General features: G+C 33.4%; 1 protein-coding gene across 5 annotated transcripts in view; it reads left to right on the plus strand.

Moving 5' to 3' along the window:
• Cntln (centlein) overlaps positions 1–23,208 on the plus strand; it is a 313,688-nt gene that overhangs the window by 172,457 nt on the left and 118,023 nt on the right. For all 5 annotated transcript variants that reach the window (XR_005733953.2, XM_078047677.1, XM_005340132.5 and 2 more), the window contains exon 13: positions 13,179–13,279. Coding sequence is in view for 4 of the 5 variants with exons in the window: in XM_078047677.1 (XP_077903803.1) it covers positions 13,179–13,279 (101 nt within the window). In the remaining variant the exon portion in view is untranslated. The remainder of the gene's footprint in view (positions 1–13,178; positions 13,280–23,208) is intronic.

Genomic DNA, 23,208 nt, shown 5'->3' on the forward strand with positions numbered 1-23,208 from the left:
TCGTGACTCATGACATCATAAGGGTCACCTTATTAGTATTAGTAAGGGGTGGGAATCTAACCTCCTAATTTGACTTTTACTGATAGTGCATTGAAGGGAGACTGAAGAGGTTTCTACTTGTTGTAGGTAGAGGTCTAGGATTCTTATTCTGTTTTCATTAACTTGGAGTGCAAGACTTCTAATTGTTTTCCCCCCAGTGTTTATGGCTGGATTAGGGTAGATCAACAAGATTTCTTTCTGGCTTATCTGATTTTTTACTGGTCCTTTGCTAAAGAGAGCAAGCTTTCCTTGAGGATTTGTTTGTTTGTTGTCTATTAGCATTTCTGGATTGTGGGCTTCTTTTATTTATTTATTTACCCATCCGTGTATTTATTTATTCATTTATTTATTTTTAATTGTGCTTAGGCCCAATACCTTTATTTATTTATTTTTATGTGGTGCTGAGGATCAAACCCAGGGCCCCACACATGCTAGGCAAGCGCTCTACTGCTGAGCCACAACCCCAGCCCGATTGTGGATTTCTTTAGTTCCTAATTTGGGGTGAAAAAATGAAGTAAACCCAGGAAACTCATTACTGTGAGTTATTCTTCTAGTGTTGTTCTCTACTCCCGAGATTCCTTCTCTATTGTTCTTGCCTGTCCCTTTTAGAGTCGTATTTTTTAACATATTATTTTTAGAGTTTATATATATAATTAGTAGTAATAGGTGTATTTATTCTTTCTTGTTAGGAACCAGAAGTTTCAACTTGTTTTTCTGTAAACTCAGAAGTCTTATTTTTGTGTCACATATTACCCTTTAATTTAACATTCAGCTTTGAGTTTTTAAGGGATGATATGAACTTGATTTCTGCTGTCCTAAGTACCTTTTAAGACTAGAATCCACAATAGAAGATATACTGCTACTACTACTTTTAAATCACATTTTAACTGTGCTTCCAAATATATCTAAAAGTTGAGTTAGCTGTGAAATTTTCAAGAATCTAATTAAACAATATACTTTACAAAACATGATTATAAAGAATGAAGCTGCTGTTGGGCTGGGGATGTGGCTCAAGCGGTAGCGTGCTTGCCTGGCATGCGTGTGGCCCGGGTTCGATCCTCAGCACCACATACAAACAAAGATGTTGTGTTTGCCGAAAACTAAAAAATAAATATTAAAAAAATTCTCTCTCTCTCTTTGTCTCTCTCTCTTAAAAAAAAAAAAGAATGAAGCTGCTGCTGACATTGTAGTTTTTTTCAAGTATTGAGTATAGTGAGAAGTATTAGTTACTATTATACAGTATGGGACTCTAAGGACTTGTAAACTTTTCATGGAATATAGTTCCTGCTGTACTTCATTTAGATTTATGAAATACATCTATGTATTATTTCAACTATATTTTAATAAAAGATGAAGAAATTAACAATCCATGAACTAATAAGTTGCCTGGCTTCCTTAGTATATTCATATACTTTTTCATTTATTCAATAATAGAACACTATAATTTAGAGCCAGACACTAAAGTAGGGGCTGGATATACAGAGGTTTACTGAAGTGTAATGGTTTCAAAATCTACCTGCCACAACCTAGTGAGATGAAACCACCCTTTGTATACTAGATTGTAAGAACCAAGAAAAGCTTTCAGAAATGCCAGTGAACATACTCTGTTTTCTTGCTCAGTTGAGCATGTTGTCATACCAATGCTAAATTAGACTTAGGAACCTACAGAGTCAAATATGTGTTAACATTTTTGCATTGGAATAAAAATATTTGTGGCTAGGCATGAAGCCACATACCTGTAGTCCCAGCTACTTGGGAGGCTGAGAGAGGATTGCTTAAGCCTAGGAGTTTAAGGTTAGTTAGCATGGACAACATAGGGAAAGTGTGTTTCAAAAAAAAAGAAGTGTGTATTCTTTCAGAATAGTGATATAAAACTATAAAAGTGGCAGCAAGAAATTACGTTTTTCCAGTCCAGCAAATCATACACTGCACGTTGTCAACCACAGTTACATGTCCCTGCTCTAGTGATCCTAGGTATGATGACATTCATCATGTGTCCTTTGGATTCTTGACCAAATGAAATAGCAATTTACAATGATTTGGTAATTTTTTTCTCCTTAACTAATCAATTGCCTGTATAAAATTCCTCAGCTGGACACTCTGTTGGGCACAGTGTCACAGAGAGAAATAATATGTCACCCTGTTTTATCAGGGTACAACTTAGCAAAGAAGACAAGCAAAGTGTCATAAGAACAATTAGAGAATAGTAGTGACACAAAGCAGGGAAAGCTCTCTTCTATTTGTGAGTAGGAAAAAAACTGAAGCAAAGTTTCAAGATAAATGGTGTCACTTTGAACTGACTGCTTACAAGCTCAGAGCTAAATGATTATGTAAGAACCTTGATAAGATCCTATATACTATGGCAATTTGTTCCATTAGTATATAGCGGAATATAAATATTGCATAATTATAATTACTTAGGGTAGTTACTGTTAAAAAGTAGATGTGAAAAGACTAATATCTGAGATACTAGCTAAAGTTATACTTTAAATCTGTATCATGAGAGCCTGAATTAGGGCAGTCACAAAAATTAAGAAGCGATGCCTGTTTATGTATGATAATAAAATATACAAATGAAAATTAAGATATATAAAATTTTTCTTTGCCTCTATTGATTCTTACATATTTACTGGAAGGTATAAAATTTATATTTTCTCTTTAACTACTCTAGTCTTAGAGAAATTCATTGGTTAATTAATAGATTTTTTATCTTTGTATCCTCGATTTAATTGCCCCTTCTCAGAAGTTATACTTATTTTCCTTCAGCCTTCAGTTACCTATTTATGTATACCATAAAATTCTATACATAATTTAAACTACTTATAAAATGTTTTTCCAAGTGTTACTATCATTATGACATTTATCCATATTCTGATTGTGGTAGTAACAAAGAATAAAATAACTAAACCCTAATTAATTGTTTTTTTTTTCATTATCCTGACATTTTCTGATATAATGATTTATTTAATAAATAAAAGTGTATACCTCTAATATTTCTATACCATATTATAGGAAAAGACAGACAATTCAGTATATGCATGGGGAATAAAAAATTGTGAACTGTGAATTTTTTAATGCCTTAGCAGATCAGACTGCTAAAACTAAATGCCATAGACTGAGTCATTTAAATATTAGACATTTTTTTTCTCACAGTTCTGAAAGCTGAGTGGTCCAAGATCAAGGTGCAGATGGATTAGATTCCTTCAGAATGGCCTGCCTCTTGATTTGTAGATGACTACCTTTTCTCTGTTATCATAATCAGAGAGTTTGCTCTCTTTCTTTCTCAAAAAGCCACTCATAATAGCACGAAGACTCCACATAATCCAGTTTACCTTTTAAAGTCCCCATCTCCAAACACCATAACATTAGAGATTTGTGCTTCAATATATGATTTTTTATGTAATTTAAATTGGTTCATAGCAATCAACAAACAGAATCTTATTTGTTAAGAATAATTAAATCTAGAGCAGAGAAATCTATGCAAAGCAGTCAATAACCAGGAGTTAACCAAAAGATACTTCACATCTTCAAATTCTCATTGCTGTTAACAAGGCTGATCTTATTCTCTTTAAAACATTTTTTTTTACATTAAAACTCTGACACCATTATCTTCTGATTTTGTTCTGTGAATTTCTGGCCATTTCTTCACATCCTCCTGTGTCATCTCTTCCCCCAGAAATCAGCTACTTTTTGATAATGTATTTTTGGATTGTGGTAGACAGTCTCTATTTTCTTTAAGACAGTTTCATCTATTCTGATGATTTAAGTTAGCATTCGTTGTTATTTGACTCTCAAATCTACAATTCTAGCATAAAACCCTGTTTTTTGAATTAGCTCAATATATCCGATGTCTATAAAACGTTTCCCCTTTGATGTCTTACCCAGATAACAACATGTCTGCAACAAATTCATGATCTTTTCCTACACATTTACTCCTTATCTAGCACTCTACATCTTCATAACTTTTGCTCAAACAAGCTATCTAGGGTACTAAAATTGTTTTATCATTCTTTCCAACCTCCTCATTAAAACCCATATATGTCTTAACATTCCATACCACCAGTACTTCTAGAATATATCTATTTCTTTTCATCTTATTCTTAATACCTTATTCAAACCCCCATTATTTCTTCCCTGATCTCCTAGAGTAAAATTTGAATACCTACAACTGCCCTATCCCCTCAATCCAACTCTGCAAAGTGATCTTTTAAAATATAATTCTGAGGGACTAGGCATGTAGCACGTGCTTAACATACCCAAGATCTTGGGTTCCATTAATAGCACATACACTCAAGCAACAAACAATTCTAAGCATGGTTCTCCTCATTTTAAAATCTGTTGTATCTTTTAGTCTTAAAGTCTAAATTCTTTATACAACATACTTGAAGTAAAACATTCTTTTTTTTAACTATCCATGCTTTCACTTTTGTTTTATGTCTAAAAATAAGTATAACTATATAAGAGTTATTGATATTTTTCCTAGTTGAGAATTTCCTGATTAGTAAAATCCTCAGTGGATTGCAGTTAGGACTGGGGTCATTGGTAAAGGTATTTAAAATTCACACACACAAAAACCCCTTCAATTTGATTTTAGAGAAATGGAAAATTTTGCCCTCTATATTTTAATGAGATATAGTTGTCTTTATTTTAATGAATCTTCTGATCAATGGCCTAGCACAGATTGGAGAACTTTCTTCTCTTTTGGGGTAAATGTTAAAAATATGCAAGCCATAGTTTCAAAGAATATTTTATAAAATTTAATAATAATTGCTTAATGAAATAAAATTAGAATATTATCTTAGGAAAGTTTAGTCATTTTTTCCCCCTAGCAGAGTGAGACTCTTGGCCTTCTCAATCAAAAAAAAAATTTTTTTGTTTGCTATGTCAAAATGAAGATTATAGGAATTATATTTCTCTAACAAGGGGGAAATAAAATACTTAGAAAAGCCTATTTGCCAATGGTGGCATATTTTGAAAAGCAAATTTATTTCTGGATAATTGTTAGAACTATATGAATTACATGTTAATTTTATTTTAAAGATACAATTCAGTAACATTTGTGCATTCACTATGTTATGCATCCATGATGTTTAATTCCAAAGCATTTTCATCACTGTCAAAGGAGACCTCATACCCATTAAGTCATCATTCACATCTCCCCATTTTCGCCTTGCCCCAGTTGTTTGGCACCACATTTTTTTTTTATCCCTCTGGGGATTTACCTATTCCAAATAGTTCAAGTAAATGGAATTATACAATATATACTCTTTTGTGTCTAGCTTCTTTTACTTCTTTTATTTCAAGATTCATCCACATTGTGGTATATTTCTGAATTTTAATTACTTTTTACAGTGGGATAATATTCCATTGTAACAATATATTGTAATTTGTTTATCAGTACATACATTGATAGATAGTTGAATAGCTTCCAACATTTTTATTATTTATAAATAGTGCTAAGAACATTTGTATATATATTGATTCAAATACTTGCTTTTAATTCTTTCAGTTATATGCCTGTAAGTAGACTTGCTGAGTCATATACTAATTATTTAATTTTTTAAGCAACTGCCAAACTGTTTTTACAGTAGCTGTATCATTTACATCCCTACTAGTAAACTATGAGGATCCAAATTTGCCTATATCTTCTCTATCATTTGTCAATAGCCATTTTTGTTTTTGTTTCCTGTGGTGTGAAGTGGTATCTCATTGTGGTTTTATTTGCATTTTATTAATGGCTAATGATGCTGAGCACCTTTGCATGTGTTCAAAAATTTATTTATCTTTACTGAAGAAATATATGTTCAAGTCCTTTGCCTATTTTGAAACTAACTTGTCTTTTTGTTGTTGAGTTGCAAGAGTGCTTTATATATTCTAGATACTAGATAGTTACAGTTTTTTTCTGGCATTTTTTAAGTTGTCTGTTTCCTTTTAATACACAAAGTTTTTTATAGTCCTGTTTATCTGTTTTTTTCCTTTTGTAGGACCTTGAGAGGCATCATTGGTTCTGGTTTTGTTAATGTAGGTACTTAGGGTTATAAACTTTTTTCTTACTACCTCCTTTATAGTGTCCTAGAGATTTTGGTTTTGTATTTATATTTTCATTATTTTTTAAAAAAATTTCCCCCCTGGTTTCTTCTATGATTTATTCATGACTTAAAAGCTCAGTCTCCCTTATTAATGTAGTTTTTATTGATGTTGATTTTAATTTGATTCTATTATGTTTTGAAAAGATGTAAGAGATTATATAAGTTATCTTACATTTGCTAAGGTTTGCTTCATAGTCTAAAATATGAAGAGAGAAGGTATTTTTAGAGAAGGTTTTATGATAGCTAAGAATAGTTTATTCAGCTGTTGTTCGATAAAATATTTTACAGATGTCTGTTATGTCCATTTGATTCATAATATTCTTTAGGTCTGAAGTGTCTTTGCTGATTTTATGTCTGGATGAACTATCTATTGCTGAGAGAGATGTGTTTAAATCACCTTGTGTTATTGCATTGGGATCTGTCTGAATGTTTATGTTGAGTAATGTCTTTTATATAAAATTAGATGCACCAACATTTGGGGCATACATATTTATTATTATATCCTTTTGTTGAATTGTTCCCTTATAGTGTTTTGGTCTCTGGTTTTTATTATGATGTATACTTTGTGAGATATGAAATTGGCTGCTTTTGCTTGCTTTTATGAGCTCCATTTGTGTAGACTATCATTTTCCATCCTTTTACTTTCAGCCTATGGATATGTTTGCCTTATTGTTATATTTCTTACACAGAACATACAGTTGGTCTGCCAGTCCAAGTCTTTTAGTTGGAGAATTGAGAACATTTACATTCAGTAGTATCATAGATGTTTGTTATTTTCTGCCATTTAAATTTATTTCTAATGCGTAAATATGTATTCTAATATATGTATTCTAATTCTCTTTTGCGTATCTTCTCTTCTACTAAGATTCATTCTTTTTAAAGTTCTCTTTGGTTTTAATTTTCTATATGTAAAATTTCTTTAAACATTTTCTGTCATACTGGCTTAATAGTTATGAATTCTCTTAAGTTTATGCTTATCTTGGAAGATTTTTATTTCTTGAATTCTTAATGAGAGCTTTATTGCATATAGCAATCTTGCTTGACAGTTATGTTCCTTCCCGGCCTAAAACACATTGTTCCAAGTCCTGCAAGATTTTTAGGGTTTCTGTTGAGAAATCAGACATTTCCTCCTTTGTTTACTTCTAAATGTGACCTGACATCTTTTCTCTTGAGGGTTTTAAAATTCTGTACTTACGCTGGATATTTGGCAATTTAATTATGATAGCTCATGGAGCGGTTCTTTTTTAAATTTTTGTGTACTTGCAGTTCTAAATTCCTTCTTATGTGGCCCGCATCTCATTCACAAGGTTTGAAAATTTTTGCTGTCGTTTCTTGGAAAAGGGTATTTATTTAAGGACCTTAGGCACTAGGCCAGAGATGCTGTGCCTACTAGAAGAAAAAGCAGGATCAAATCTCCATTGTGTCAGCTTTAGGAACAAAATTCCTCAACAAGACTCCTAAAGTGCAAGAAGCAAAATCATGTACCAATAAATGGGTATCAAATTAAAAATCTTCTTCATAGCAAAGGAAATATTCAAGAATATGAAGAGAAAACCTGCAGGAGGAAGGAAGAAAATCTTTGCCACTTGCACTTCAGGTACAGCATTAATCTCCAGAATATATAAAGAACACAAAAACACAACACCCAAAAATCTAGTCAACAAATGGGCAAAGGAACAACAGAGACACTTCACAGAAGAACATATACAATTAGTCAATAAATATATGAAAAACATCACTAGCAATTAGAGAAACAAATTAAAATTACACTGTGATAATAATAAATGTTGGCCAGGATGTGGGGAAAAGATATACTCATACATTGTTGGTGGAACTGCAAATTGGTATAACCCACTCAGGAAATAAGTATAGAGATTCCTCATATAATGTGGTATGGAACCATCATATAACCCAGTTATCCCACTCCTTGACATGTACCCAAAGGACTTCAAATCAGCATATTATAACAATGAACCCATATCATGTTTATATTAGCTCAATTCATAATAGGTAAGCTATGGAACCAACGTAGGTACCCTTTAATACATAAATGGATAGAGAAAATGCAGTATATATACACAATGGAATATTACTCAGCCATAAAGAAGAATGAAATTATGGCATTTGACAGTAAATGGATGGATCTGGAGGAATGAGAAGTTGTGCTCCATTTATGTACAGTGTTTCAAAATGCATTCTATTGTCATGCCTAGTTAATTTGAAAAAATTTTGAAAAATAAAAATATAAAACTTTAAAAAATGTAAGATTATAGGCAAATTATTTTCCTAATATTTTAGTTTGTTTCACCGTGCTGGGTTTTTATCCCAGGATCTACAGAATGCTAGGCAAGTGCTCTACCACTGTCAACACACATAGTGCTCCCCATGTTTTTCTATCTAGGAAATATAAAAACTCTTAAAAGAAAAATTTCACTCCAAAATTGATTCTTAGGATTTTTTAAAATGAAGTAAAACATTATACATGAATAAGGCTATTTATTGCCATAGTGTTGTAATAGTGATGCATTAGAAATTATCTTAATGTCCATTAGATAACATAAATGCTCTGTGGTATATAAATAATGAGAGACAATACTGCATCTGACATGCATAAATAAAGTAGATTTATATGCATTAAAATGGAAATGCTTAAAAAACAAACATTGAGTTAAAAGAAGTTGAATAATAGTACATACATTATTATACATCTACAAAAAGTATAATTTTGTTTAAATCATAAAATTCTATGAAAAATTAACAAAAATGTAGTTATACATATCTGTACACATACATCCACAGATAATATTAAGGCATGGACCAGAAAGAAACAAACCAGATTTAAGATATTGATTATTTCTAGAGATTGAAGGAAGGTCGAATATTGAATGGAGTAAGACTACTTACAGGTTGATTTTTCTTTCTTTCTTTTATTCTTTCATTCATTCTAATACCAGGGATTGAACCCCAGGCCTGCTCATGTTAAGCAAGTGCTCTACCACTTCATTGCATCTCCATAACCCTTTTTCTTTTGAGATAGGTTATCTATAAGATTCTTTATCTAAAAACCACTTCAGGATTTTTAACAGTATATTTTCAGTGTATATTAGTTGCTTGCCCAGGGTTCTTTTTAAAAAACAAAACAAACAAACAAACAAAACCCCTTTATTTTATTTATTTATTTTTATGTTATGCTAACGATTGAACCCAGCACCTCGCAGCAAATGCTATGTAAACGCTCTACCATTGAGCCACAAGCCCAGCCCCTGTCCTGGGTTCTTAAAAAAGAATAGCATCATACCTCATCAAATGTAGCCTTGAGTTTGCAGTCCTCCTGCTTCAGCCCAGTGAGCATCTGGTATTATAGACATGGGCCACCATTCCTGGTTCATTGTGGTTTTTTTGCAAAATAAAAGTAATTACTTAAATAAGACATAATGTTGTTGTTTTTAAGTCTAGTTGGTTGTTATAATGATGTTTGTTATATTATTCTTTATATTTTTTAAGTCTGTAATATGCTTTCTATATGTTTAACAATATACTCAAAGATACAATAGTTTCACTTCTAGTAACAAACAGTGAGGAAAATCTTGTATATCAACATATAAGTATGTTCACTATGACCAAATGAAAAATGGAAATAAGTAAATGTTACATGATTTATATATAGCTAGAAATCCTAAGAAATTTGACTTAAAAATCCTATTTAATAAAATATTTTTACCTCAAACCAAAAACAAAAATAAATTCTATATTGATTATATGTCTAGATATAATGGGCCAAGCAATAAAGCATGGAACAGTTTTGTGACCCTGTAGTACACAAAGATTTTTTTAAACCACACAAAATGCAGTAAACACAAACTAAAAATTGATAAATTGGGGAGTACTAAAATCAAGAGCCTCTGTTCGTTGAAACATACTATTGAATTAAAGGCAACTTTGAAAGGCAACATGAATTAAAAGGCAACTTTCAGAGTGAGAAAAGGTGTTTACATTATTTATGTCCAGCAAAGGATTAGTATTCAGAATATATTAAGAATAAATTTTAAAAAGGATAGTTGATTCTATAGAAAAATAAGCAAATCACTTTTAGAAGCTTATATCATTGTAGATCTTTTTTCTTTTCTAATATAAGTATTTAACATTTTGTGTTTCCATGTAAGTATTGAGTTAGCTGCACCTAACAATTTTTGAAATGTTGTTTTCATTTTTTATAAGTTCAGAGTATTTTCTAACTCCTTTTTGAGTCATCTTCATAAGATATATTTAAAAGTTTTAATCAAAAAATTATTCCATGATAACATATTAAAATATGGCACAGAAGAATTTATTCAGGACTCTCACCATAGAATACATAGGATTTTACTGTAGTGGAGAGAGATTGATTGGGATTGACTGTGAACATTATGCAAGTGAGAATTTACAGCCAGAGCAGGGTAAGAGTCAGTGGATGGAAAATTACCAAGGAAGCATTAGGGGACTCTGGCTAAATGGCCTTAACTGGAATCTTCATAAAGATAGACCAGGGATTCAGACATCAAATGGGGAATAGTGGAGGATGAGGTATACAGTCAGATATTGATGGTGATCTGATATTGATTATGAGTAGAGACGTTGTTAGTAAAACTGACTTAATGGGGTTGTTTGCTAAAACTTGATTTTATAAGGAAATACACAGTTGGGTCTAAGAAGCTACAGGAACTTGACTATGTTTGCTCAAGCAGTCAATCTTTCTGAGAAGTAAGTTCTTTAATTTCCAATATTAGGGGATTTTGTAGACATCCTTCTGATATTGGTTTTTAATTTAATTATATTGAGATTGTAGAAGATGCTTTGCACTATTTAGATGACTTTGGTTCATTTATAATTGATGTGTGATTTAGTATATTTGTCTTAACTTGGTGAATGTTCCATAGCACTTTAAAAGAAATATTATCTTGCTATTCTTTGAGTGAAGTGTTTTAAAAAGTCAATAAGTTCAAGGTTTTTGATAGTGTTTCTCAAATATTCTGTATCTTTATTGGGTTGAGATAAATTTTATTTGCTTTTCCCTTGAAGGAGCCATCTTACTTCAGTATTGTCCATAGTGTTATCTAAACAAATGAGGAACTTACTCCAAATCATCCTGTGTTGAATGTATATGTGTACTTATGTATGCGTTCCTCCTTTCAATTGGTAATCTCAAATGGCATTTGCAGGTAAATGGATAGACCTGGAGAACATCATGCTAAATGAAATAAATCAGACTTAGAAGTCAGAGGTTGAATGTTTTGCCTCATATGGGAAAGCTAGAGAGAGAGAAAAACAAAAAGGAATAAAAAGGGGATATTATGAAAACAGAGAGAAGATAGACCAATGGTAGAGGAAGAAGATCAAGAGGGAGGGAGGAGTGGAGGGCCTGTAGAAGTCCTTGGAGATGAAATATACCAAATTATGCTATGTCCATATATGGATATACCACAATGAATCCAAATTATCTATATAATTAAAACAAACTAATTAAAATAATAACAATAAAGGGAGATCATCAGAATAGAGCAAGCAGAGTAGGAGCAGGGAGAAAGGGAAGGGAAGGGAAGGTACTAGGGATGAGATTGATCAAATTATATTATGTGCATATGTAAATATGGCATAATGAGTCCCACCATTAAGTATAATTATGTCACAATAAAATTTTTTAAAAACAAAAAAAACCTATGATCATTGGATCTAAATTTTTTAAAAACTCCTTATGTATATGTATTTATGTCTGTGTGAACAAAAATGTGTAAGTTAACACATCAAACTATAAGATTCTTTTTTTTTTTGTAATTTGACTGTTTTATTTTTCTCTAACTTTATTTTTTAATTTATTTTTATTTTTTTATGTATATGACAGCAGAATGCATTACAATTTTTATTACATATATAGAGCACAATTTTTCATATCTCTGGTTGTATACATAGTATATTCACACCCATTTGTATCTTTATACATTTACTTTGTGTAATAATGATCATCATATTCCACCATCATTAATTACCCTATGCCCCCTCCCTTCTTCTCCCACCCCTCTTCCCTGTCTACAGTTCCTCTGTTCTTCCCATGCTTCCTCTACCTATCCCATTATGAATCAGCCTCTTTATATCAAAGAAAACATTTGATATTTGGTTTTGTGGGATTCACTTAGCATTGTCTTCTCTAACTCCATCCACTTATCTGCAAATGCCATTATTTTATTCTCTCTTATTCCTGAATAATAGTTCATTGTGTATATATGCCACATTTTATTTTATCTATTTATCTACTAGAGGGGGCATCTAGGTTGGTTCCACAGTTTAGCTATTGTGAATTTTGCTGCTATAAACATTGATGTGGCTGTATCCCTGTAGTATGTTGTTTTTAAGTCCTTTGGGTATAGACTGAGGAGAGGGACAGCTGGGTCAAATGGTGGTTCCATTCCCAGTTTTCTAAGAAATCTCCATACTGCTTTCCATATTGGCTACACCAATTTGCAGTCCCACCAGCGGTGTATGTGTGAACCTTTTCCCCCACATCCTCACCAACACTTATTATTGTTTATATGCATAATAGCTGTCATTCTGACTGGAGTGAGATGAAATCCTAGAGTGGTTTTGATTTGCATTTCTCTAATTGCTAGTGATGATGAATTTTTTTATGTGTTTTTTGATTGATTGTACATCATCTTCTGAGAAGTGTAACACTTTTTAGTACTAGTTTACCTAGCATATCTTTGTATTAGAAAGTGGTTAAGCAGCTCAGTAAATGTTTTTTAAAAGTTAGTCTCTACTTTAGGTATTTACCTTGTTTATTATGATAAAGTTACCAGAAATCACTTAACTAAAGCATTTTACTTTCTAGATTCTCATTAAAAATCAATTATAATTTTGAGGATGTTAATATGATTAATATATTTTTTGCTTTTATTTTACCATTTTCCTATTTTATGTATTTTCAAATATATTTATTCCTTTTATTTACTACAAATATTTGTTTGCATTCCTTAACATATATATTTATGTAATTATTCATTTCTTTTATTTTCATAGAATGAATCTTCAGGAAGAATTGGATGAACTTAAAGTACATATATCTATTGATAAGGCAACAATACAAGAATTGAATAGATGTATGGCAGAGAAAAGAGAAGGTACAATTTTTTTCTATGAAAATATTTAACAGAGCATTGTTAAATTTCATAGTTCTTCATGTTTTAGTTTGTTTCTTCTGAAAAATCTACCCCTTTCTTTCTTTTTTACCACTTACGGATAACTCATTAACATTTTTCCTCTTATGAGAAAATCAGAGATTAAATACTTAAAAATCCCACTGTGGTATGATTTTTAATTTATGAAAACTTTAGGTAAGAGAGATTTGATAAGGAGAAAAAGTACTAATTTTTACTGTTTATTGTTAAGATTTTCTTAGTTATGTTTATTTACTGTTCTGTAAAAGATGTGGGGTTAATATTTTCTAAATATTTTCACTTGACATTACATTTTTAAAAGATCATTTAGATAGCATCTATTTTATTGTAATCAAAATCTAGATCTAGAACGAAACTTGGAAAACTTAACGAAACATGGAAAACTTAAAATGTGCAATCTCTCTCACCAACAACCTAAAATTATTCTACAATATGAAATATGGTCATTGCTCTGAAAGTAAGATTATTCTTAATCAAGATAAAAACATTTACTGGCTATGGTGGCACAGGCCTGCAATCCCATTGACTGGGGAGGCTAAGGTGGTAGGACTGAATATTCTAGGCCATGTAAGCAAGTTAGCAAGAAGCTCAGCAATTTTGCAAGATCCTGTATCAATATTTTAAAAATACATAAATAAAAATAACTGGGATTATATCTCAGTAACTGGGATTATATCTGAGTAAGTAAATAAATAAATAAATAACAATATTTACCATACAAAGTCAGTAACTCATTAGAAAAAGTAAATAAGATTGATATAAACTGGGGGCTGAAAGATGGCGGCGAATAGAGTGCATCACCCCCGTGTACCACGTCACTGTGCAGGTGAATAAAGAGTTAGAACAGCCAAAAGCTATCTTGTTAGGAATTTCCAGCAAAATTGTGGTGCACTGAAACCTAGAGGAAGGATTTCCAGCACCCGAGGATCAATTACTGGGGCTCAATCTTGAGTGAACCGTTCACCCGGAGATTCAGGCTGATTGATCGGCGGCCCGCCTGCAGCCAGAAACTGGGGCGCGATGAGAAACGGCATGCCAGCAACACAGAGTAATGATGCTGCGGATTCTGGAGGGTCCTGCCAACTGTGTCCTCACTGTGCTCCAGGCTGAGTTCTGGGTTTGATACGGGGGAGAGAAACAGTCCAAGTCTGCCCTCTACATTGGACAACCCACCGAGGAAGCCAGCGGCCACCATCTTGGAGAGCTGACATCACCATCGCCAGTTTCCAACAGAACGCAACAAGTTCAGCTTTAGAACAGGTGTGTGGCATTTAGCCCTCCTCACATACAGCAGGGAAATCGCATAAAATGTCTCCCTGTCTTTCTGGGGGCATGAATATCAGAGTGAGCATGAATAGAGGCATGGGGGAAGGTAAAGGCACCTGACCTCCAACTCCCCCCTCCCACTAGCGGTGAAAACGAAACCTGTCTCGCCAGCTCTCGGAGTAGGGGCTAGCGGAAGGAATCAAAACAATAAGGGGCCAGTTCCCAGTAGCCTCGCTCCACATCCAGGAAACTGCAGGCCCAGAGTGTAGCTTGAACTGCAGAGAGGTATCACACTGGGGAAGCCTGTCTGGCAGGAGCAGTGAGGAGACTAGAGACCAGGAATAAACCTAAGCTAACAGGTTTTGAGAGACACCAGGGGGGAGAGGAGAGAGCAGCCTCACACAGATTGTTTCCTACAGCCAGAGGCAAAATCTTGGCCCGGGAGGCACAGCACCACCTACTGGAAGCAAAGAAAATAGAAGCCTAACAGTGCCTTTCTTAAAAAAATTTTTTAATTCTAATTTTTTTCTTTTTTTAATTGTAATTTTTATTTTACTGCATATTATTTTTCTCATTTCTTTTTCTTTTCTCTTTCTTTATTCTCTCCCTCTCTCTTTCTTGATTTGCTTTCTTACTTTTTCCCCATCTTTACTCTTAAGCATGACCACCCAGATTATGTATAATTTACTAAATGCAAATAGACAAATACTACGAGTCGGTCTATAGTCTGCCTAAGCTCTTAACTACCCCCAAGTACTCCTGTATATTCTCTTGTTAATAGCCACCTACATTTGAGCAACCCCCCAAAGAAGCTAACATATACTAAACTCCATACCATCAAATCACCCGACCTTAACATAAAATCCTAAGTTCAAACCTCAATTCTCTATATGCCATCAAAATCTTTAGGCCTTTAATGAAACTAATGAATTTACCTTAAATCACAATTAAATCCAACATCTCTAAACATTGTCTCCCAACACAAAGGAGAGACATTGGAACTATAAAAACCAAAACAAATTTAAACGAGAAAACAGAAACACAGCAGTCAAACAGAGTTGGAAAGTAACATGAGCACCATGAAAAAACAAGGGAAAAAAGGATTACAAACAATGCAGGACAACTTAAATTCACAGAACCTAGAGGCATCAGAAAAATGGACAGAGAACTCAAGGCATACCTAACTCAGATGGAACAGAATCTTAGAGAAGACATTAGACAGCAAGTCCAAACAATGAAAGTATACTTTGAGAATGAATTACATAAGCAAATTCAAATGGCAAAGATTGAGCTCTACCAGGATATAGAGATTTAAAAAAAATCAAACAGTAATCCTAGAAATGCAGGAAACCATAAACCAAATTAAAAGCTCAAACGAGAATATTACAAATAGACTAGATCAAATAGAAGTCAGAACATCAGATAATGAAGACAAAGTTTATAAACTTGAAAAAAATATAGTCAACACAGAAAGGATGCTAAGAAATCACAAGCAATCCATAAGAGATATGGGATGTCATAAAAAAAAACAAACTTGAGAGTCATTGGGATAGAAGAAGGCATAGAGGTTCAAACCAAAGAAATGAACAATCTATTGAATGAAATAATCTTAGAAAACTTCCCAGATATGAAAGAGGGAATGGATTGCCAAATCCTGGAAACCTACAGGACCCCAAACATACAAAACCGTAATAGACCAACTCCAAGACACATAATTATGAAGATATACAACATACAGAACAAGGAGAGAATATTAAAAGCTACGAAAGAAAGAAGGCAGATTACATTCAGGGGTAAACCAATTAGGTTAACAGCTGATTTTTCATCACAGACGGTTGAAAGTGAGAAGATAGATCCTTGAACAACGTATTTCAAACACTGAAAAATAATGGATTCCAACCAAGAATACTGTATCCAGCAAAATTAAGCTTCAGATTTGACAATGAAGTTAAAATATTTCACGATAAACAAAAGTTAAAAGAATTCACAGCCAGAAAACCAGCACTGCAAGGCATTTTGAGCAAAACACTATAAGAAGAGGAATGGAAAAACAGCACCCAAAACTAACAGTGGGAGGTAACTCAGTAAAGGGGAATAAAAAAATAACCAAAGAGGAAAAACTAGCCATATTAAAATAAATAAATAAATAAGCATGACTGGAAGTGCAAACCATATATCAATAGTAACCCTAAACATTAATGGCTTAAATTCACCAATCAAGAAACATAGGCTAGTAACCTGGATAAAAAAAAAAACAAATCCAACAATATGCTGCCTTCAGGAGACTCATATGATAGGAAAAGACATACACAGGCTGAAGGTGAAAGGTTGGGAAAAATCGTACCACTCACATGGTCCTCGGAAGCAAGCAGGAGTGGCCATACTCATATCGAATAAACTCAACTTCAAACCTAAGTTAATCAAAAGGGATAAAGAAGGACACTATATACTGTTAGAAGGAACCATCCACCAAGACATAACAATTATCAATATGTATGCACCAAAAAATGGTGCTGCAATGTTCAAAAAACAAACTCTCCTCAAGTTCAAGAGTCAAATAGACCACAACACAATAATTATGGGTGACTTCAACACACCGCTCTCTCCATTGGACAGATCCTGCACACAAAAGCTGAATAAAGAAAATATAGAACTCAATAACACAATCAATAACCTAGACTTAACTGACATATATAGAATATATCAACTATCATCAAGTGGATACACGTTCTTCTCAGCAGCACATGGACCTTCTCAAAGATAGACCATATATTATGCGATAGGGCAACTCTTAGTAAATATAAAGGTGTGGAGATAATACCATGCATCTTATCTGGTCATAATGGAATGAATCTGGAAATCAATGATAAAAGAAGGAAGGAAAAATCCTGCATCACCTGGAAAATGAACAATATGTTACTGAATGATCAATGGGTTACAGAAGACATAAAGGAGGAAATCAAAAAATTCTTAGAGATAAAAGAAAATACAGACACAACATTTTGGAATCTATGGGACACAATGAAAGCAGTTTTAAGAGGGAAATTCATTGCCTGGAGTTCATTCCTCAAGAAAAGAAAAAACCAACAAATAAATGAACTCACACTTCATGTCAAAACCCTAGAAAAGGAAGAGCAAAACAACAGCAAATGTAGTAGAAGGCAAGAAATAATTAAAATCAGAGCAGAAATCAACGAAATTGAAACAAAGAAAACTATTGAAAAAATTGATAAAACTGAAAGTTGGTTCTTCGAAAAAATTAATAAGATTGACAGACTCTTAGCCATGCTAATGAAGAGAAGAAGAGAGAGAACTCAAATTTCGAACATACGGGATGAAAAAGTCAATATCACAACGGACACTACAGAAATATAGAAGATAATTAGAAATTATTTTGAAACTCTATATTCCAATACAATAGAAGATAGTGAAGACATTGATAAATTTCTTAAGTCATACGATCTGCCCAGATTGATTCAGGAAGATACACACAATTTAAACAGACCAATAACAAAGGAGGAAATAGAAGAAGCCATCAAAAGACTATCAACCAAGAAAAGCCCTGGACCGGATGGGTATACAGCAGAGTTTTACAAAACCTTCAAAGAAGAATTAATACCAATACTTTTCAAGTTATTTTAAGAAATAGAAAAAGAATGAGCTCTTCCAAATTCATTCTATGAGGCCAACATCACCCTGATCCCAAAACCAGACAAAGACATGTCAAAGAAAGAAAACTACAGACCAATATCTCTAATGAACCTAGATGCAAAAATCCTCAATAAAATCCTGGCGAATCGAAAACAAAAGCATATCAAAAAATTGTACACCATGATCAAGTAGGATTCATCCCTGGGATGCAAGCCTGGTTCAATATACAGAAATCAATAAATGTTATTCACTACATCAATAGACTTAAAGATAAGAACCATATGATCATCTCGATAGATGCAGAAAAAGCATTTGACAAAGTATAGCATCCCTTTATGTTCAAAACCGTAGAAAAACTAGAGGTAACAGGAACTTACCTCAACATTGTAAAAGCTATATATGCTAAGCCTCAGGCTAGCATCATTCTGAATGGAGAAAAAACTGAAGGCATTCCCTCTAAAATCTGGAACAAGACAGGGATGCCCTCTCTCACCACTTCTATTCAATTTATTTATTTTCTTTTTTTTTATTGTTGGTCGTTCAAAACATTACATCTTTCTTGATATATCATATTTCACAATTTGATTCAAAAGTGTTATGAGCTTCATTTTTACCCCGTATACAGATTGCTGAATCACATCAGTTAAATTAGTTACATTTCCATTGATTTACACATTGCCATTGTAGTGTCTGATGAATTCTGCTCTCTATCCTGTCCTCTACTATCCCCCCTCCCCTCCCTCCCCTCCCCTCTTCTCTCGACCACCTCTACTGTAAAACATTTATTCCACTTGTATTATTCTTCCCTTACCCCTCACTTCCTCTTGTATGTAATTTTGTATAACCCTGAGGATCACCTTCCCTTTCCCTGCAATTTCCCTTCTCTCTCCCTTTCCCTCCAACCTCTCATCCCTATTTAATGTTAATCTTCTTCTCCTGCTCTTCGTCCCTACTCTGTCCTTAGTTACTCCCCTTATATCAAAGAAGTCATTTGGCGTTTGTTTTTTAAGGATTGGCTAGCTTCACTTAGCATAATCTGCTCTAATGCCATCTTCTATTCAATTTAGTTCTCAAAATACTAGCCAGAGCAATTAGACAGACAAAAGAAATTAAAGTCATAAAAATAGGAAAAGAAGAACTTAAATTATCACTATTTGTAGATATGATACTATATCTAACAGACCCAAAAGGGTCTACAAAGAAACTACTTGAGCGAATAAATGAATTCAGCAAAGTGGCAGGATATAAAATCAACACGCACAAATCAAAGGCATTCCTGTATATCAGCGACAAATCTTCTGAAATGGAAATGAGGAAAACCACCCCATTCACAATATCCTCAAAAAAAATAAAATACTTGGGAATCAACCTAACAAAAGAGGTGAAAGACTTATACAATGAAAACTACAGAACCCTAAAGAGAGAAATAGAAGAAGACCTTAGCAGTTGGAAAAATATACCCTGTTCATGGATAGGAAGAATTAACATTATCAAAATGGCTATATTACCCAAAGTTCTTTATAGGTTTATTGCAATGTCAATCAAAATCCCAATGGCATTTCTTGTAGAAATAGATAAAGCAATCATGAAATTCATATGGAAAAACAAAAGACCCAGAATAGCAAAAGCAATTCTAAGCAGGAAGTGTGAATCAGGCAGTATAGGGATACCAGATTTCAAATTATACTACAGAGCAATAGTGACAAAAGCAGCATATTACTGGTACCAAAACAGGCAGGTGGACCAATGGTACAGAATAGAAGATATACAGAGATCAATCCACAAAATTACAACTTTCTTATATTTGATAAAGGGGCTAAAAGCATGCAATGGAGGAAGGATAGCATCTTCAACAAATGGTGCTGGGAAAACTGGAAATTCATACGCAACAAAATGAAACTGAATCCCTTTCTCTTGCCATGCACAAAAGTTAACTCAAAATGCATCAAAGAGCTTGATATCAAATCAGAGACTCTGCATCTGATAGAACAAAAAGTTGGCTCCGATCTACATATTGTGGGGTCGGGCTCCAAATTTCTTAATAGGACGCCCATAGCACAAGAGTTAAAAACAAGAATCAACAAATGGGACTTACTCAAACTAAAAAGTTTTTTCTCAGCAAGAGAAACAATAAGAGAGGTAAATAGGGAACCTACATCCTGGGAACAAATTTTTACTCCTCACACTTCAGATAGAGCCCTAATATCCAGAGTATACAAAGAACTCAAAAGATTAAATAATAAGATAACAAATAACCCAATCAACAAATGGGCCAAAGACCTGAACAGACACTTCTCAGAGGAGGACATACAATCAATCAACAAGTACATGAAAAAATGCTCACCATCTCTAGCAGTCAGAGAAATGCAAACCAAAACCACCCTAAGATACCATCTCACTCCAGTAAGATTGGCAGCCACTATGAAGTCAAACAACAACAAGTGCTGGCGAGGATGTGGGGAAAAGGGTACACTTGTACATTGATGGTGGGACTGCAAATTGGTGCAGTCAATTTGGAAAGCAGTTTGGAGATTCCTTGGAAGGCTGGGAATGGAACCACCATTTGACCCAGCTATTGCCCTTCTAGGACTATTCCCTGAAGACCTTAAAAGAGTGTACTACAGGGATACTGCCACATTGATGTTCATAGCAGTACAATTCACAATAGCAAGAATGTGGAACCAACCCACATCCCCTTCAATAGATGAATGGATTAAAAAAAATGTGGCATTTATACACCATGGAGTATTACACAGCACTAAAAAATGACAAAATCATGGAATTTGTAGGGAAATGGATGGCATTAGAGCAGATTATACTAAGTGAAGCTAGCCAAGCCCTAAAAAACAAATGCCAAATGTCTTCTTTGATATAATGAGAGCAACTAAGAACAGAGCAGGGAGGAAGAGCATGAGGAAAAGATTAACATTAAATAGAGACATGAGGTGGGAGGGAAAGGGAGAGAAAAGGGAAATTGCATGGAAATGGAAGGAGACCCTCATTGTTATACAAAATTACATATAAGAGGTTGTGAGGGGAAAGGGAAAAAAAAACAAGGGAGAGAATTAAATTACAGCAGATGGGATAGAGAGAGAAGATGGGAGGGGAGGGGAGACGGGATAGTAGAGGATAGGAAAGACAGAATACAACAGTTACTAATATGGCATTATGTAAAAATGTGGATGTGTAAATGATGTGATTCTGCAATCTGTATTTGGGGTAAAAAATGGGAGTTCATAACCCACTTGAATCTAATGTATGAAATATGATATGTCAAGAGCTTTGTAATGTTTTGAATAACCAATAAAAAAGGATTGATATGACAGGATTTATTATTACCTAATTTTCTGCAGTCTCATTATTTCCATTGTACTTTAGGTTGTTGACAGTTTATACTTAATAATTAATTTTCCTTTATCCTTCTTGCTTTTGTCTCAATTCCTATTGTTCCACTTGCCATTACTTAGGTCACTACTGACTTTTAAAAACCAGTATCTGAACTTTTCCATTTTTACATCTTTAATTTTCATTACATTTCAAGCTTGCTTAACTTTTATCTTCTGAAGCATGCATTTTTCCTGCTCTTGTCTGTATCTTCTCTCTCTTTCACTGGGCTTTTTTCAATTTACTCTTGAAATACTGGTGTCCCCGAGGTATTATCTTTGGTTTACATTTTGAAAAATAAAGACATTGTTTTTTTCTTTTTAATATTTGTTAGTTGTTGTTGAACCTTTATTTTATTCATTTATTTATATGCAGTACTGAGAATTGAACTCAGTGCCTCACACATGTGATGTACCCAGTCTACCATTGAGCCACAATCCCCAGCCCCCAACATTGTTTTTGAAAAAATATGCAGATATAAATATTTAAGCATAAGAAAGGTTATAAAGAATAAAGAAAAGAAGAAACTCCTAGTTCTTTAACAATTATAAACAGAATTTTCAGCATTATCAGCCATCCCTTAATGGTTATATAGAAATAGCTTACATAATAAATTAATTATTTAAAAAGAATTCCATAATTTATGTACTTTTTTAAAAAGGCTTAAAAGTTTTTTTAATATTTATTTTTTAGTTGTAATTGGACACAAAACCTTTATTTTATTTACTTTTAATGTGGTGCCGAGGATCAAACCCAGGGCCTCTCATATGCTAGGTGAGTGCTCTACCACTGAGCCCACAACCCCAGCCCCCAAAGAGGCTTAAATTAATTATATTTATTTGGAATGAAATAGAAAGAAGCTGAGGTGAATTCAAATCAGAGTTCCCACAGTGGCACAAGGCTATAATCCTAGCTACTTGGAAGACTGAGGTGGGAGAATCACAAGTTGATGGCCAGCATGAATAACTTAATGAGACGCTACCTCAAAATTTTAAAGAAATTTTAAAACGGGCTGAAGATGTTGCTTAATGGTAGAGCACTTGTCTAGCATATGTGTAGTGCTAGATTCAATTCCCAAGACTACTCACTTAAAAAGAGGTAAATGAACTATTAAATTTTAGATAAATATTTCATTGATTCAAGAGATAGTATAACTCCCTCTCTGTTGAGCAAGAAAAGTTAAAAAAATATAGAAGATACAACTACCATATATTTTATAAAGTATTTCAGTTTTAGGAGTATTATAAACACGGTGTCATTAACAGAGACCAACCATGTTTATTACATTCCACAGGGTCAGAATTTATTTAATAGCAATAAATTCACATACTACACACTACATTTATTGATGGTAGTTGACTGAATACTTGTGGGTTACCTGGTAGTCATAAACCAGACAATTACTGGTTCTTTAATTCCAGTCTTAATTTCCAATGTCTGCAACACTCAGATTATACTTTGGACAAATATACACACATATACTCATCCATACAAAAATATATGCACACACACATATACATAAACATATACATACATATATGTATAGAAAGACTGAGAAAGGGTTAAGGCAG

This window comes from Ictidomys tridecemlineatus, chromosome 4, assembly GCF_052094955.1.
Source record: "Ictidomys tridecemlineatus isolate mIctTri1 chromosome 4, mIctTri1.hap1, whole genome shotgun sequence".
Classification (NCBI taxonomy): Eukaryota; Metazoa; Chordata; class Mammalia; order Rodentia; family Sciuridae; genus Ictidomys; species Ictidomys tridecemlineatus.